The sequence below is a fragment of the Perna viridis genome, chromosome 10 (genome assembly GCF_037379345.1).
Source record: "Perna viridis isolate PV_CMFRI_1.1 ecotype Kerala chromosome 10, ASM3737934v1, whole genome shotgun sequence".
NCBI classification, from domain to species: Eukaryota; Metazoa; Mollusca; class Bivalvia; order Mytilida; family Mytilidae; genus Perna; species Perna viridis.
The window spans coordinates 528,661-547,968 of record NC_142454.1 but is presented as its reverse complement, the minus strand read 5'-3'; the positions used below and the strand labels follow the sequence as shown (position 1 = coordinate 547,968).

Sequence of the window (19,308 nt, the reverse complement as noted above, 5' to 3'; positions counted from 1 at the left end):
AAATTTATAGATTTCTGTCAGCTTACCCAACTGTAAAAATTATATTTTTAGAACTACCATTTTATTCGATATATTTATGGAATATTTCTAGGAAACATCCGAATCCGGAACAATTTGGAGAAATGGACAAATTGTTAAAACTTCAAGTTTCAGATTTTAATAAATTTATTCGTGAAACCAACCTGATGTTACGTGGAAATTCACCAAATTTTGGATTGGACTTGGAAAAAGTGCGTAAACGAGCCCATGGCGCCCCCGTTTATTCTCTGAATTTTGGTCTATACTTAGATGGAATTCATCCTTACCCTGATCTGGCTAGATTATGGCTTATAAAAATTTTGACAAGCGTTATCAATGATTGTAAAAATGAAAATCTGCTATAAATGATCTATTCATCACATTCATATCTTAGTATTATCCGTTTTCTGTAAATGCCTATACGTATCACTTGTAAGATTCATCTTGCAGTGTCGTGATACAATGTGAAATAAATTGTGAGATTGATCTCATGGTCTTTTTTTCGTACTTTGTTTTCTACAATTATTACTGTTGAACAACTCTCCAGTGAATTAATGTTTATCCAGTATTGTATTTGAAAGAAAACACCATTAGCTTATCTCATTCGATTTATCTCATAGTGTAGATCGTAATTTGTTATGGACTGCATACCTGTGAGATTTATCTCATACTTTAGATAGTACTTTGATTTATGGAATGTGCATATCTGTGAGATTTATCTCATCGTTTAGATCGGAAATTCTTATGGACTGTGCATACCTGTGAGATTTATATCACGGTCGGTTTCGTTCCTATGTGACTTTTAAAATGCCTGTGTAATTTTGATAGTTATATATGGACAATTGCAGAAGTCATATGATTGGTAAACTGTTGATAATGTGGACTATTGCTTTATGAACTTTAATTTTAATGCTTCGTATTTTAAACATGTTGTAAATATTTTTTTCTTTACGTTTCGACACCAAGTAATATCTTCATGTTAATTTGGAAAGGGTTGAAAGTATTTCACGATGATTTTCTAAACAACGGTACATATATTTACAATTTTGGATATTCTTAACTTGTCTTGCAAATGCTTCACAGTATTGTTTAACCTTTTCAAAATCTTGCTAAATGAAAAGTTTTTTTTTTCTATTTTAAGATTAATTGGTTAAATCTGTGCCATTGGATTTATATTCTATTTGTCGAGATCATATTTGTAATGAAGTTTTTTAAGAAATGTTTCTAAGTGACATCTAAAGAGCTATAGGAATGATAAGCTTTTTTGTAGCATACAGAATTTTTTTTTATTCTATGTCCGTAGTCAGAAATTAATAATCACAAATAACCTTAAGTAGTAATGCTCCTAGTGTTGAATATCTTTGAATGTTTTGTATGAATCAGACACATTTCGGGCTGGTCTCAATTTGTATAATCCCGGGAATTTGAAAGTGTGTGTGTGAATGTCTGTATAAATGTAATATTGAGTAAACACTTTGAACGTTTATCTACTAAATCAGAGTAGGACTCTAGTGATTTCTTTTTATGTAGACTGCCACATCATATGACTGCAAAAATTAACTACATTGTTTTAAAATTGTATAGTTTGCTACATGGTAAGTTTCCGCAATATAGTCTCTTGAATACTAGTATATGTGTAAGATGGTTGGAGTAGAAACCTTGCAGAAGACATACTTTGTTGTTTTCAGTGTTTTTTTTTCTGCGGGTGTTGTAAAATATATGATATTTTTGCACATGCTTTTTGTAAGTTCATCCATTTTCATCTATATTTTCTTCTGAATAATAATATTTAATTTTAAGTAAGAATATGACTGTCCAGCTCCGTGATAAATACATTTTAGTAAATCCGTATTTTTATGGTGTCGGAACGTGTTGTACATAATTTATGTTGTTGGTTATTGGAGTGCGGAAAAGATGGCGCAATAAAAAATAAAATCGAGAAGTTGAAAATAGTATTTCGTTGAATGCTAACTCGCTCTACAAGTTCCCCGAGTTGAAGCCAACTCTGTAACATGGCATTCCAACTCCAGCAGCAATCCACTGCGGACAGGGCACAAGCATACACAGGATATGCCAGAAATTATAGTAACAGTATGAGGAATATTGACACATAAAACAGATTTTTATAAATAATTAATGCAAAAAACAGTTTTCTACGAACATAAAATCTGTTTAGAAGATTGCAAAGTACCCTCTGAATGTCATTACACTTAATTATCCTAAAAAAATCTCATCACTGTCTAAAATGCTAAAATTATTGATATGATTAGAGCATACCAAAACAATTCATATCGTAAGTCACTGGATAGAGGACATTTAATAAGAAAATGTTTCTCTGTTTCAACTGAACTATTGTCACATAGAAAACAAAGTCTATCATCAATCGGGACTCATGCCAAGAAATACCCCCAAAAATTTCTGGTCTGCACTCAGGGGCGGGTCCAGGTAAGGGCGTAATGGGCGTAATTCGCTGAAAAAAACTATCGTTATAATCTGCTAGTATTGTATTGAATGATGGCAATTTATCATATTCATTAATTAAACACATACTCTGATTTCTTTTTATACTGATTCCCCAATTTGATGGGTCATCATCAACCGTAAAATTTCGTTTCTCGGAGTCCGGCGTGTTCGACTCTGCGATTAGTATCCATTGTTGTTGATGTGATAAAGAATTCGCAAAGATGTCGATGTCAAAAACAAAACGTCAAAAGACCTTAAAATCGTATCAAGGTGTCTTGGACACCTTTTTTAAACAACCAAAACGGTAAGTAAATCAGTATAATACATGAATTTTGGTTGTTTTGTGTGACACTAACTTCGATTCCCCATAGCCATTCTAAATATACCGGGGGGGGGAGTATATTACTATATATACAATACTGGGTATATTCTGACAAAAGGGGTTGTATTTTCAGCTAAATTGTCTAAAATGGGGTTATTTTTTCACGCGTTGCCTTGGAAGGGGTCACTCAGATTTGACTATGATATCCAGAACGGGGTTCAAACCTATGATTGCGTTGGATAAAAACCGCAATTTTTATACGTGTGCATGCAAAACAAATTTCTTGGTAGAGTGGTATAAATACAACACAAACAACATTTTCCGTCGGTCCGTCCATCCCGGTGGTTTTAATACAATAACTCGAGAACGGATACACGTTTTTAACATTTGCACAGTTCAATGTAGTTGTTTAGTGTTAATATTAAATCCATGTTTAGCAAAATCTACGAACTATTTTTGTGAGAAATTACAGTTTTATAGTACACTATTTGCCATCCCCTTATGCGTGGCGAGGTATCACTTGTATATGTTTTGTCAGTATACTATATAATTACCCTTTAAACCTTCTCAGTCTTTATATACGCAACTCCTGCTACATTAGAGACATTCAAGAATATCTCCCCTGCATTGTCTTCCATCGGCCACGCGTCAGAGGGGCATGGAAATGGTGGCCTCTGTTCGTCCGTCACACAGTGACTATTTTGTGTACACAACTCCTATGAAACCTTGGACGGATTCGTTCATTTTTTGCAGGATTGTTTAACATGACATGTAGTTGATATCATTTCGCACCATCATTATAAATGTTTCATTTAATTCTGTATGAGTTATGGGACTTGATTTTTTCGGTTCGGGGGGGGGGGGGCGACATTTGGCTACGTGTATAGCAATGACATGCACTTTAACAAGAATGAAAAAATGGGGAAGTTCCGTTACAAATGTGTTAAGTGTATCATACGTGTCCGTGTAATTCATATGATAACAGATTTTGTTTTTGCGTTCTAGGCTGGTTTTCAAAGGGTCAATGCATCAAGGTGATATAAACGGCGGTGGACGACAATGTACGTGCATTGCATTGGCTTGCATGTTGGATAATACTATTCCAAAGACTAGAGATGAAATAGATAATATTCTTCTAAGAGGTACTGACTTGTACCATAAAGTTTGTACTACCGATGGCTACATGCTAATAACAGAGTTTCCGGAGAATATTTTTATTGAAAACGAAAGTTTCTCTATTACAATGAAAGATCCGATGAGTGGACTTGTGGAACAGGAAAGTGACAATTCTGACGCTTTAACATTTACTTTAGAGTCTGCATTACACCAATCATTAGCACAGAGTGAAACTTCTTTCATTACACTTGGAAGTAACCCTGGTTCAACTATCGGCTTAAAAAAGGCTCAAGGGATACTTTATTGTATTGATTCACACAGTCGCAATGATATGGGACTATGTGTTCCATCTGGTAAAGCTGTTGTACTGTCATTTTCCTCGTGTTCAAGTTTGATATCACATATCAAAGATTTAAACAAATCGATCACAGACCGATTCGCTGAATCACAGTTTGAGATAACACCCCTGGTCAGTTCTAAACTAAGAGTGGTCGACTCTGACGTAGTTGGAGACGTCCAGGCGTCTAATTCACCGCGATCCACTGACTATGAGACTGACATACCAAATATAGAACATACTAGCCATGAGATGTCAATTGATGAAGAGTCTACGTTCCACTGTGACAACGGAAGCAACAATAAAACTTCGGGTAAAGAAGTGGATGAGTCTTTTGTCTCCATCAATGAAAATAACGTCGAAACTGCAGATACTCAAAATGATGAGTCATGTATGTCCTGTAATGACAATAACGATGAAACTTCCGGTACTGGAGATGATGAGTCACCTATCTTCAACAATGAACGCAACGAGGAAACTGCGGGAATTCCAGTTGACGATACCTTTGGATCGCAATTATCAGATGATATTGGAGTCATTGATGTACATACCCTATCGGACGATGTAAAATTCAGGATTTTGTCTAATCGGTGTCCGGAACCAGGCTTTAAATTTCCGTTTAAATTATATAACGATAAAAGATGCAAAAGCGGAACTTTTAAAAGATCTTGTTGTCGCGATTGGTTTGAGCAATTCCCATTCATAGCATATTCAAAGTTGAAAGATGGGTTATATTGCCTTGCTTGTAAGTTTTTTCCGGACACATCCGGTCGCCGACCAAGAGTGTTAGTTACAGAACCATTCAATAAATGGAAAGACACCACTGTCGATTTGAAAAAGCATGCACAGACTGGTAATCACGCTGACTCGATGGTTAGATTGAATGGGTTCAAGAAATCGTGTGTCAATCAGTCACACAGAATCGACGTCAATCTGCAATCGAATAATGCAGCAATCATCGCTAAGAACCGTGATATAATCAGATCTATGCTTAAGTGTTTAGAGTTCTGTGGAAGGCGTGGAATGGCGCTTAGGGGACATCGGGATGATGATACAGGCCATAGTAAGAACAAGGGTAATTTCAAAGAACTTATTCAATTTAGAATAAATGCGGGCGATACAACCCTAAAACAACATTTTGAAACGTGTTCAAAGGTAGCAACCTACACATCAAACACTTCTCAGAACGAGTTGTTAACTTGCATTAAGACATACATTCAGAAATCTATTGTGGAAGAAGTGAAGTCCCAGCCTTTTGGTGGATACTTTGGAATCCAATGCGACGAGGTATCAGACACTAGCAATTGGGAACAATTAGGACTGGTTTTACGTTATGTCGTCGATGGAGTTCCAGTAGAACGCCTGCTAGAATTTATTTTGGCCGAGGAAACCACTGGCGAATCCCTTTGTAATCTTGTCGTTCAGTCCCTCGCTAGTAATGGTTTGGATATCCAGTTATGTAGATCGCAGACTATGGATGGGGCAGGAAATATGTCAGGGAAAAACGTTGGATGTGCCGCACGGTTAACACGAATCTCTCCACGCGCAATGTATCATTATTGCGCTAGTCACAATCTAAGTTTAGTGTTGTGTAAAAGTTGTAAGGTTACAGAAATCCACCTCATGCTAGATTCTCTCAAACAACTCGGGATATTTTTTAAATATTCCCCTAAAAGAAGCCGACGACTAGAAACGGCGGTAGAAGATATTAACAACAATCGACAAGAAAATAACAAAATTTCTAAATCAAAATTCAAAATCTTCTGTGAAACTAGGTGGACAGAGAAACACGCCACACTCGACACATTCGCGACAATGTATGAGGCATTGGTAGCATGTTTAGAAGGCATAAGCTCCAATGAGGGACGTTCGTGGGACCAAAAGGCTATTACGGATGCTCATGGCATTCTGTCCAAGATAACAGATAGTACATTTATTATTTGCTTCCAAACAGTACACAACTTTTTTGGTTATGTACGTGGAGTAAGTTCTAAGCTTCAAGGCTCATCTTTAGACATTGTTGAAGGTTATAAAATGATCGGAGCTGTGAAACAGATCATCGATGAAACCCGTAAAAATGAACAAGAGTTTGACTTGGTTTACAGTAATGCGTCTGACATGGCAGTAAAGGCCGGACTTGATGAGCTTAAAATGCCCCGTCGTTGTGCTAGACAGACACATCGTAACAATGTTCCCGCTTCATCGGATAAAGAATACTTTAAACGGGCAATCTACTTACCTTATCTTGATGAGCTAATTCAGCAACTTGATATGCGTTTTGGTCAAGAGGCTGTCTCTGTTGTTCGTGCCTTGTCAATTTTGCCTTTCCGAGTTCACCTCATTTCCGAAGAGATGGAGAAGGATGTTTATGATTATTACAATACTGATATGCCTTCGCCTGAAACATTCAGGCAAGAGATGAGACTCTGGAAGTCGTTTTGGGAAAATCAATCGGACAAACCAGAGTCAGTAACATCAACCTTAACTGATGTAAGGGCATGCTCGACTTTATTTCCAAACATCATGAAAGTTCTCTTCTTACTTGCTTTGACGAGCGTCACGTCAAGCTCCACCGAAAGAGCTAACTCATCCCTTAAGTTGATCAAGAATGATTTGAGAAGCACCATGAAGGAGGATCGCCTAAATGCTCTGCTTCTTTTGTATATTCACAGAGACATTAAACTTGATTTTGATAAAATTATTGACGATTACGCCATGAGAAATCCACGTAAAATGGTTCTTATGAATCCACTCTAGTAATTGAAAATGAGAGTCCGTCAGTATTTTTCTGTGTTCATTTTAGGTTTTGCGTCAAGGTACATGTATACTAGAAATATGTATATTTCCACATTAAAGCAATACTCAGAACGAAAGAACTTTATTCTGCAGTGTTTATTTGTCTTGTATCATGTGTGTCGTTCAACGAAACCCGAACTTAATCAAAAATAGAGGGATTACTTCATAATTTGATGCTAAATTGTTGAAATTCAGGAGCTTCTGATTTTCCCCATGGACCCTCAACCTTAATCACGCCTCTCGTTCATAAAATCCTGGCCTAGGTATTGAAATGTTAAGTTACTCCTTATACCCTTGAGTTTGGAATTTCTCGTTATTGGTCTACTGCTGTTAAGATCCATCCAATCATTTTAATATACCATAGACAATTAATGGAGAAAACTCGGCATAAAAAATGTCACACCCTGACACTTTAACTATAAAATATACATGCTCCAAGTCAGGAACCGTTACATTAGTGCAATTCTCTATTATTTTATGTTTTTAGGCCAAAAAAGGTCCAAATATTTTATTCTACGCCCCCCCTTTCAAATATCCTGGACACGCCCCTGGCACTCTACAGGCACTAAGTATCTTTGCTAACGCGATAGTACAGATGTGGTCATTAATGTATCTATTATCTCAGCGGGCTCTAAAGTTGGATTCTGGAGCGGTTTGTCTTGGCATGTGGCGGCCTGGAATATCTACCGGTTTCGTAGGCAAGTGGTGGACAGCCAGCACTAAACAGCCATAGTCTGTCTCTCCATCCTCGAAATGTTCAGCTTTACGTATTGTTCAGTTTCAACACTGTGTTTATATTGACGGTAAGTTCTCTGCTTATTTCCGTTTTCTAAGCTACTTCTGTCGTTAAATAGTTCCGCATGCCACTCGAAGTTATCTAGTTATAATAAAGTCCTTTATTTCAACAGAATTACATATTTAGTCTGAAGACTAGTTTACAATATGGTCCTGCATTATATACATAATTTACAATAGAAAGTATAAAATACACATTAAATGAAAAAAAAACTATTTTAAATAGATAATATTACATGCATATAATAGGAATTCACTACATAATGTCTAGTTATTGGTCGACATGTTAAATTAACTATCTAAATATGTCCTTTTAAAACATTCAATTGTAGAGCAGTTTCTTATGCTCGATTGTAAATTATTCCATAACAAACTACCTGACATAACAAAGGATCTTTTAAAATATTCTGTTCGAGCTTTTGATATATAAAATAAATTTCTTTCGCTCTGTCTGGTGTTTCTAGAGCTCGCCTCATGTACATATTTAAAAACATAAAGATATTCAGGTGTTAACTGATGAAGTGACTTGAACATTAAAATTTTCACTGAAAATGAAAGTTCTATTAATTTCTCTTTGACACTTCTCATCGCACATTTTGTTGATATCGTTTCATCGTATACCATGTCTCTTATATTCAGTTGTTCTAATGTCTTTTTTACTTCAAATGTCCAACTTTTCGTCTCCGTGATGCTCATCGCCAAATTTTCTGACGTTCCCTACTATCATTAGATCGTACTAATCTACATAGTCTGAGTCTACAGAAGTTTACACGTTGTTTCATTGCAGCAGATATCCAACCCATATCGCCTCTTATAGAAGTATTCGAGGTTAACTTCCCTGCGAGTGGACAAGAAGAATTTACATGCTCTATTTTGCATTGTTGATATGCAACTGAATTGATTAGTTCGAACTCCACTCCTGTACATCAAGATTGGTTCTACTGTAGATGTATATAATTTCGTATACACTTTATGAGTCATTCTATTTGCGGCTACTATAACTTTGACATCAATTACCCAAGAGCTCTACTTCCTGCTTTTGAAATTTACTTTGCGTGTTTGTTAAATGTCAGCTGTTCATTGAACCAATCTTCGAGGTATTTGAAACTGTAACGATATTTAATGTCATTATCAGAGCAACGGAACATGTATTCTGATTTCACAGTTGACTCAGTTCGAAAGTGGATGATTTTAGTCTTTGTGTTGTTAATCGAGTGTTTCCAATTTGTATACCAGTCGGTTACAGTGTTTAACATACATAATAACACTGTAAGCTATTCTCATCTGGTAAACGCAAAGTCGTCAGTGTGTAGAAGAATGCTCAGCTGAAAATCGTCTATAATGACACTACAGTTTAATGCGTTTATTTGGTCTGCTAAATCATTTATATAGACAGAGAATAATGTAGGTGGTATTATACAGTTCTGTTTAATGCCGGCTTCTACGTCGAACCACGGGGTTAAGTCACTGTCAACTCGAATCGAACATTTCAATTCTGCAGTGATTGTATTGCTGTCAAAAATTTGCAAGTACTACTATACGTTTGAGTTTATACCATAACAAATAATGTTCAACACTGTCAAATGCTTTGCGCATATCAACAACGCATACAAACGATGATTTTCTAGCTAGTTTACGATCGTTCAAAATAGAATACAAGGAATGAATGTGCTCTTTATTGAGGGTTATAAAAGGATATAAGAAACCTCTTTGTAATGATATAATTTCATTTGCATTATTATGAGTTTGAAATACTTAATTAACAGTTACAATTCGACCAATTTCGTTAATTTTCCCTGATCTGAAGGATAACTTATTAAGTTTCTATTTTTAAGGGTAAATTTTTGCTTATTCTAAAAAAATACAATAATTTTGACATGGAAAATATTTATATTCCTCTTATTTTAAATAAATAAAAAATATATGTTGCCATTGTCCGTTTTTTGCTTTAATTTGCGACTCATCAAAATCCATCCTGTGGTTTTTACAAACACCCTTAGCAAAGTTATCTTATTTTCAACAAAGATAATTACAAGTGACTTCCCCCTCTAATATACACACCCTACTTATATAACTAAAATCCTGAATGATTTCCCCTAGTATGCATAAGTCAAATATAAATCTTATAGGCTTTAAGTTTAGCCAATATACAGACCGTGGAGGCACAGTTATTTTTGTACATTATATAGACTTTGTTAGATGTGACCATGCAGTCTGTAATACATATTGTCCTTGGTTGAGTACGTTAGATCTTAATGTCTTATTTATATATAGATGATAAACATATAATTTATCTTCTTAATATATTAACATGATTATATATAATTCTATACTACTATAGAGGATGAGACATTATCAATGATATATAGCTTAATTTCCCTGTGTTTAGAATGACTGTTTACAAATATGTTTGTTTGTTTTGTTTAGTTCTTTTCCCAGGGATTTCTATCAGAAAATTTACTTTGTAATGGGGGATATATTGAATCATGTCTAGTTTCTGCATGTCTTGGATGATTAAACAATTTGTTTTGCTAAAATTTGTAACAGTCATTTTTTTTTCCGAAAAAAATCTCACGAGCAAGCTAGGGATTACATTACACTCCCTGCATGGACCAGCGACTAACACCTTCTAATTAATACAATTAAGTAGCTATTTTTGTAAGAATCAAGCAAAATCTGAAAAAAAAAAATGTGATACACCTGAAAAAGGCTACATATTTTTATTTTTGAAATTAAGTTGTTTATGGGTCTATACCATGAAATATGTGATTATTCATTCAAATCTGCCTGTTCTTAGGAGATAATCAACATTGAAAATCCAATAGATTCTATTGTATTTGAGTGTCATTTACAGAGTTATCTCCCTTTATTTTGAAATTTACAGTGCACTATATATAATTTTCATCTCTTATGAACACGGGTTATATGAAAAACTGAATGTTAATTTCTGTTTACTATGGCAATTCAAACAAAATATAAAAAATAAAAATATGTAGGCTTTTTACCCATGAATCACATTTTGCATGATTCTTAGCTGGAGTGCTACTTAATACAATTGTTGGTCTCCAACTTTTTAGATAGTTAGTTGATCTTACGGTGAATTAAAAAAAACTATTTTGTATTTAACTTGATCATCTTACATGTCATTTGTTACGACAGTTTCCTTTTTAGATATATTTTGTTTGTCAGCTTTTAAACCCTTAAAGGTGCCCCATTCGATATTATTTTTCTATTTTTTCAATCACTAGGTAAATTTGTAAAAGAACATTTCATTGGCCGACAGTAAAAAGGTAACCCAATGAAAACGGATCAAACATTCGACCTAGGGTTACCGATTTCGGGTTGAAACGGGTGCTGACGAATTTCGGTGTTGTGGTAGAAAACTATACATATCTTTACAAGAGAAGTATAAAGAAAGGTAAATATTTATGATATATAAATGAAGATTCAAATACTTTATTTTTGACCCCAAAAATTATACACAACTGTATCGTGAACAGGATGTTCAAAGACAATAATCCCTTTCTGGATTCAGTCTCCGAAGTTATTTTCTGGTTTAGTGGCCCATGGAACATTCAGTCTGTGGCGAAGTCTGAAAATTGCTCCTCTGGACACTTGAATCCAAGAAGTGATTAGATCAAGGATTTTTATACTAGTCTAGTCTATTATCACAATCGGGCATATGTAGACTACATGTGCATGACTAATATCTTCATAGTAACAAGGATCTATAGTGGACAAGATTGAAATCTCACGCTTTCTCTTATCTCATGTGGTCAGATTTGATCGTAAGTGTCTTGTAATTGTTGGTTAATACTCTAATTCTCTATATATGAGTATAAAGCAAGGATGGTTTTTGCAAAATTACATATGTATATCGATTAATACCTCAGTAATGGAAAAATGTCAACTTCAAATCAGAATTCAGGATCTGAAGGGAGGAGTTTGAAATTCAAATTAGCATCATAACCTTCACTTGCAGGATTTCACCATCTTGGAAGTACATGTGTATTCAGTCTGTGAAAAAAAACATGAGAAATGCAGTTTATATGGTTTTCAAATAAATTCTTATAACTACCAATAAATCTAATACTATATGAACAAAATTAGCTTTAAGTCAATATTTGGGACCATGAAGGAGGAGTTCGAATCTTTTAAATTAGTTTTGCTATATAAATATAACAAATCCTTGAATAGTCAAGATTGTGTCAAATAAAAGTGTTGATATCACAAAAGAAGGGAAGGCTACAGCAATATAACTCCTTATATACACCCTCGGACCATTTCTGATTAATTTAAAACAAATATTATGATGATTGAATTCAAATTTTAAATGAGGAGGGAAGTCCGCCCTCGAAGGCAGGGCTACGCAGTCAGGAGTCAAAACCAAGGCATATAAAAACGTCACAAAAGCAGGGAAAGCATAGTCAAGATAAAAAAACCACCAATCGGAATTGGCAGGGAAAGCTATGGGTATAAAACTCCTTGTATACACCATCTGACCATATTTGATCAATTTTAAACTAATTTTATGACGATTAATCGGGTTTGGAAGAAGGAGTTTGAATTTTAAATGAGGAGGGAAGACCACCCTCAGAGGTGGGACTAGGTTGAAAATTTGATAAGAGATTAAGGACTCAAATCAAGATATTGGAAAAAAAACAAAACATTCAAATAGTCTGGAGGTAACTTCAGATGGAATACTTAAATTTTTTTCTAATCATTTGGGTCAGGATACTTACATTTGTTGTGATGAAATGTTGAAGCGATGGAAATTGTCCACCATTAACGGGGCAGGCTCAGCATCAATGAAATGCATCATGGTACCGTAATTCTTGCTGTTAATCTCCCCACGCAACAGATTTATTGACATATTATGTAATAGTGTGTGAGATTCCAATCCTTTTATATTTAACTCCTTGATAGTAATGATATATTTTTTTATTGTCAAATGAATTTCTCAACAATCATCAATTGTACACACCCATCAAGTGTCAAGTTTGAATAATACATGTAGATGCATTCTCATTCGTCATTTTGTTCTGAATTACCTAAGATTTGTCTCCAAATAACGTTTTGATGTCAGAGAAATAAAGTATATTTACTTTGACATCAGTTATCTTCCTGGTGTTCCAGTTGAAGGAGAGTTGTCAACTTGAGTTTCGAAACAATGGAAAAATCTGTTGTTTTCATCAATGGCACCCATAAGTGTAAATATGTCAACACATATCCATATGAAACAAATTAGAAACTTATTATACAGACATGAATTTCTTCTTTTAAACGGAGTACTGGTTTTTTTATCCGGATTTTACAATTACAGTTCTTTTCTTCCTCAACATGTACATATATGTTTACCAATTTAAACTTTATTTGTTAACTGAGTAAAACATGACAAATAATATTTAAGAAAGACCAAAAGTTGAACTTATGAAAAGGAAAATACTAGATAAGAAAGTACTCATGAATTGTCTTATTTAATTGGATACCATGCTATGAAAAGTATGGAATGCCTGAAGATTAATGTTTGAAGGTGTTTAACACTGTTGTTGTTATGTTATGTTTTGTCTTGGTTTTTTTTTTTTCAGACAATGGCTGATGCTTTGCAAGGTGCTTTACAGAACCAGTTGGTTCAAGCAACACAGATGATGGAGCAGCAGGTTGATGCAGAGTTACATAGGCTTGACAACATGGATGAAGATGATTTTGAACAGATTCGAAGAAAACGCATGGAGGCCATGAAGAAATCTCAGAAACAAAAGCAAGATTGGGTAACACAAGGGCATGGAAGGTACACTGAAATTGCAGATGAAAAGGAATTCTTTGATGTCTGTAAAAAAAGCAAGAGGGTTGTGTGTCATTTTTATCGTGATAGTACCTTTCGTTGTAAAATAGTAGATAAACATTTAGAAATTTTGGCCCAGAAGCATGTAGAGACCCGATTTGTTAAAATCAATGCTGAAAAATGTCCATTTCTAGTGGAAAGATTGAGAATTGTTGTCATGCCAACAATCTGTTTGGCTAAAGATAGCAAAACAACAGACTATATTGTAGGGTTTGATGATCTTGGAGGTAAAGATGACTTTCCAACAGAGATGTTAGAGTGGAGACTAGGTCGTGCTGATGTTATTAATTACTCAGGTGATCTGCTAGATCCACCAGATGTTGCCAAAGAGAAAAAGACAGGAATTTTAGGATTTGCTAAATCCTCAAAGACAATTCGGGGAAGAAATGATGATGATAGTAGTGATGAAGATGATTGGTGAATGATTATTTAGATTCAGACTAATATCGTTCATTCTTTATACATTTGTAAATTATTTATAGTTTATCAATTTTTTAATTATTTGCTACTATTATGATGATATTCAATATTGAAAGCAGTTTTTTTAACATGTGGCATACATGTATGCTTAAACATGGTTTCTTAATGTTGTTTGTCTAGTGTGAACTGACTTTTATATTGTTAAAGTAACTTTTTTTTTTCAGTTCTGCAAATGGGGGGGGGGACATGATATTATTGATTTAAAAATTGTCTGCAATGAGACTTGCTTGCTCTTAGTACTAATCTTTTATTTCATTAAAGTAGGTAAACTATTCAGTATTCAGCTTATAAAACAACACAACATGTTGTTTTTGATCTTAGGGTTTGTGAGGCAGTGAGCTGGTGATTAGATTTTTTTTTCTCAAAATGATCATCATGTATTTTACTTACAATCCTGATGAAGGATTTTGAAAAAAAGGTACCAGGTTTTTAATTCTATTTGTAACAGTGTAGATTTGGATTATTATAATTTTCAGTTTTGCCAGATAGACAATATCTTGGATCTTGTTTAAACTTGCAAATTAAGTGAAAATTGTTTAAGTCTGTTCATACAAGAAATTAAGTATAGTGAACATGAATTACTTTTATGAACAAATACATGGATTCTATTTATCTTTTTCATAGAGATTATCCATCAATACAGCCTTGCTAGACATTCATTATGATGCACAGCAAGCAGTTATGTAGTCATGTTTCATGCCACACACTTATATTATTTCAAGTTTCTACCTATTTATTTGTTACTTTTTCAAGCTTCATAATCTTGAATTCCTGTTCCTTCTATTCTTTGCATTTCAATAGTAAAATAGACATTGACTTCTTTTTCTTCTTCCATGTGGGAATTTATTATGCCATTGACTACCACTTTATCATTGTGTTACATAGAACTAGTTTACTCATTTTTTTGGTATGTTTATAGTTGGGACAAACAGTATAATGTCTGTTTCCTACTACCCTACATGAACCTCCCCTTTTTGTGTGCCTACCCTAAAGTTAGTTCAAGCACCATTAAGGTCTAGATTGTGTCTTCATTATCTCTATAAAATGTTTTTGTAAAATAAAATATGTTCCCTACCTTCAAATGTACCCTATTTTCATAAAGCTGCAAAAAAATTGTGGTCGTATAGTGGTATCATGCTGATGTTGTCATCATCTGTAGACACTCTATGTCAAGACAGTAACTTGAGTATAAGTGTGTAGAAGCTTGGGGTTGATTTGGGGGTTGCGACTTGAACCGTTCAAAAATTAGGGACAAAAATGGACCAGAAACCAGCACTTTCATGGTGTCTAGATAATAACTTGATTGTGCATAGATCACTTTGAAAGTGTCATGTGATGAAAAGGAAGGTCGAGTTTAATTTTTGGGGTTGTGATTGTGGGTCAGAAACAAGCTTTTTCATGATGTTCGGGCAATAACTTGATTATAAGTGAATGAATCTTGTACCATATGGTGCCATACCATCAATGGAAGGCTGGCTTTGATTATGGAGTTATAACCATTTACAAATTTGGGGCCAGACAACAGCCAGAAACAGGCATTTTAATGAGTTGGGGACAATAACTTGACTCTTAAGTGAATGGCTCTTTGAAATTGTAGTACAGGGTGCCATACCACAAAAAGATTTACTGGAATGAATACTTGAACTGAAAAAGAATGAGGTGCCAAAGAGGGGCAAGAAACAAGCATGTTCCTGGTGAACAGGTAATAGCTTGAGTGAAAGTGAATGGATCTTGTTGAAATCACACCAAAGGTACCATATCTCCAAAGAAAGGCTGGGATTGATTTTGGGTGTTGTGCTTATTGAGGATAAAAGGCCACTGTGATTCTGAGGAAATTGTTTTCCTGTGTCAAATATTTAATTGCAATCAAAATTGAGAGCTATATCAAGTTTGAATGGTGTGTCCATACTTGCCCTAACTTTTCATGGTTTGACATCTGTGGTCACATCAAGCTTGGCCCTGTGAAGCATTTCATGTTTGCTGGTACCAGGATTATTTGTTTGGCCTTAACATGCTCAAAAATACTCTGATACTTCATTTTGGTCTTTGTTTTTGTCAAAATCTGAAATAAAGCTTTTACACTGTTCTGATACAATATTGATGAATGATACATTTCATATAATTGTAAAAGATTGAAGGTAGCAAAATATGGGGAAAATAAACAACCAAACAGAAAACATTTGTAAAAAAAATTTGCAGTATGAAAGAACTAAAGAATACACAGAACTATCAACATGACAACTGTTGTAAGGTGTAGACATTTTAAGATTAGTAACCCAAAATGAAAGAAAAACTTCATTATCTATGTTTACTAGGTTAATGAAGTGGCATGATGTAGGTCTCCTAGTGAAATCTGAAAACCAGTAAGGCATGGACAGCATCCTACACATAATTCTTGGTTTGTTTTATAGTCACATTGGAACAACCTACCTACTAAATTGTTTTTCTTCATTAAATGTCAATAAATGTCCATGGGCTGGGAGGGTCCACCGTGCACCCCTACTCATCAACTTTATGCTGATTTTTTGGGTACCTTTATACCTCCCATTACCGAATCAATTTGTCGCCAAAGAATATTCTCGGATTCTTTTTCAGTATAAACCTATATTTGCACCCCACTTGGTAAAAAAGCCAAAATTTTTGTGACTCAATTGTTTGAGCGTCTAAGCCTTCCTGGGACATTATACATGTGTAAACAAACTTAACAAATTTAGATATAATTGTGTAGCCAAATGTCTCAGCTTTACCAAGAAAATTGCGGTAACTTAGGGTTTTGCAGTAAAATGAAAAAAAAATGTACCCCTACCCTGCCGAAAAATCGCTTAAATTGACATATTGAGGGTTTTGCGGTAAAATGAAAACAAAATGTATCCCTACTCTGCCGAAAAATCGCTTAAATTGACATATTTTTCAATGTCAAAACCCCTAGAGTATTAATGCTTCAATAAAAATGGTTTATTTGGTATTTTCTGTTTAGTATTATCACGATTTATACTTCTGGGTTTCTTTTGATGAATTTTTCGTAGTCCGAATTTATCAAGAAGCGAAAAAAAGGGATTTTCTCAAGGTTTTGCTCAACTAAAACGTCTTAAGTTTGGTATTACTCGATATTAATTTTCTACGTAAATAAACCACGAAAACCTATTTTTTAAGAAAGGATTTTCAAAAAATGTTAAAAATATTACCCCTACCCCTAGAAAACTGGTCTCAGTATCTAACATAATTCCCATTCACAGCATACTGACATTGTAGAACATATTTTATGCATTGGTGTTCCCAACATATTTGATCAATTCAGGCGCTTAGATTTTCCTTTTGGGGTGACAATTATTATAAAATCGGTAAAATGGGAATTTTCAGAATTTTCTTCTATATCACCCGATACTGTCTTTTTTTCAGAATACCGTCGTTTAATCAAGCTTTTGTGTGATACGGTACATTAATATAGTGACTTACCTTCAAAATGAGCCCAAGTAATAAATATTTGAACTTTTCTAAGTCAAGTTCAGTGAAAAATTGCCAAAACCTCATTTTTAAGGAAGGATTTTCAAAAAATGTTAAAAATATTACCCCTACTCCTAGAAAACTGGCAAAATAGATATTACACCACTCTAGGTTTTACAGCGCTATACCTCTCTCTTCCATTGAGGCGTGAATATACCAATGGCGATTAAATAGCATAATCGGTAAATCAGCGGTCACATCAGCACAAAGAACAATTTACACATAACAATAATTACACGTTATTTTAGAAGAAACTGAGTATTTTTCAACCAAGGACTGATCTCTAAAAAAAGAATTTGGTGAGGGATCTTTTGAGACGCATTTCTTCATTCCCCTGATTCAAGGGTCTGTTACGCAGATATTGATGGCGTTCAAGGCAATCAGAGTAGTTAGTACTTGCTATATATATAGCGTAGCGAATCGGTTGTGAAATATGAACACAATATGCAGGAGATGAAAGTATATTGCTGCACAGGTATGGGAAAATTTATGATACAGTGTATTAGAATTAGTCATCTCTTTTATCGTAAATCTTAGTGTTGAGATGACCACTGATGTCAAATTCGAGATGTAGGTCCCAAAAAAGATGCAAAAGAAGCTGTTTCTGTAGTCCCCTTTATCTCGAGCTCTGGTGGACATATTGAAGGTAACTATTTTCCAAAAGAAGGGTTGTTGATGGACAATACAACATCAATATATCTGTATGTAAAGTTAAAGGATTTAGCATATTTTATATATTTATTCTTTATTTCTATAAAGTGCGGGATTAAAGGTATTGAAGTAATTCTTTAGATTTTTTTTTAATGATTAATGCCACTACCGAGAGTAGGTGGGATCGCAACTAGCTTGTGTCCATCCTTCACTACGGACAATATCTTTTTACGGTAAATTGGCATCTCCTTCATGAAACAAGATAAGATCTAGCTTTTAACATTTCTTTGTATGGATTCTTGTGGAATTTTGGAATCCAATACAAGTAAGGTAAGTTCTCACATTTTGTTTCGATATTGAGAGAAGGACTTGTGGTTGTTTAGGATTTCATTTTAATGTCAAAAGTGGTACGTACCTAGGATGTTACTGTCAATACCCAATACCTTAATAAGGCAATTGAGGTCATGGGCTTTACAAACAAATACAATGTTGTTTGATGCTTTGTCCGCTTGGGACGATAATATATTGTCTCGTGTAGCGAAGAAATGCATTCAAGTGCTTCATGATCGTTGAATACGGGCTTGGATCTTATATTGACACATTTCTTGAGATTATCAATATGATTCTGTACAAACAATCGGTTGTTACGCATCCAATCTGGGAAGGACTCGATTTCTGGTTCTTGGTCATTTTTCTCTCTTTATCTATGACTTGGCATAATCTTCAACAGCATTCATTATGGTTTTGAAATAAAGTTTCCGATTGGGGCGTTATGGTTCTCTGAACTTTGGACCATGAGAAAATACCTTACGTAGGAGTTCAATCATAATTGTGATAATGGATATTAATTTGTAATGAGGATTACTTACCTGGAAAATAAATGCTCTCAAAAGTGGCATAAAAATCCTGACTTTTCCCGGGAGAATATAATATATGGACAAATACCCCCGTCGACCATGAATCCAGAAAAAACACACACTC

General features: G+C 34.5%; 1 protein-coding gene across 1 annotated transcript; it reads left to right on the top strand.

The window, feature by feature from the left end:
- The first annotated feature begins 11,130 nt into the window (after positions 1–11,130).
- LOC148604046 (thioredoxin domain-containing protein 9-like) lies at positions 11,131–15,254 on the top strand. The gene is made up of 2 exons (XM_088549423.1): positions 11,131–11,265; positions 13,436–15,254. Exon 2 carries the CDS (start codon positions 13,439–13,441, stop codon positions 14,111–14,113), a length of 675 nt encoding a protein of 224 aa, XP_088405549.1. The 5' UTR covers positions 11,131–11,265; positions 13,436–13,438; the 3' UTR covers positions 14,114–15,254.
- Positions 15,255–19,308: the final 4,054 nt, after the last annotated feature.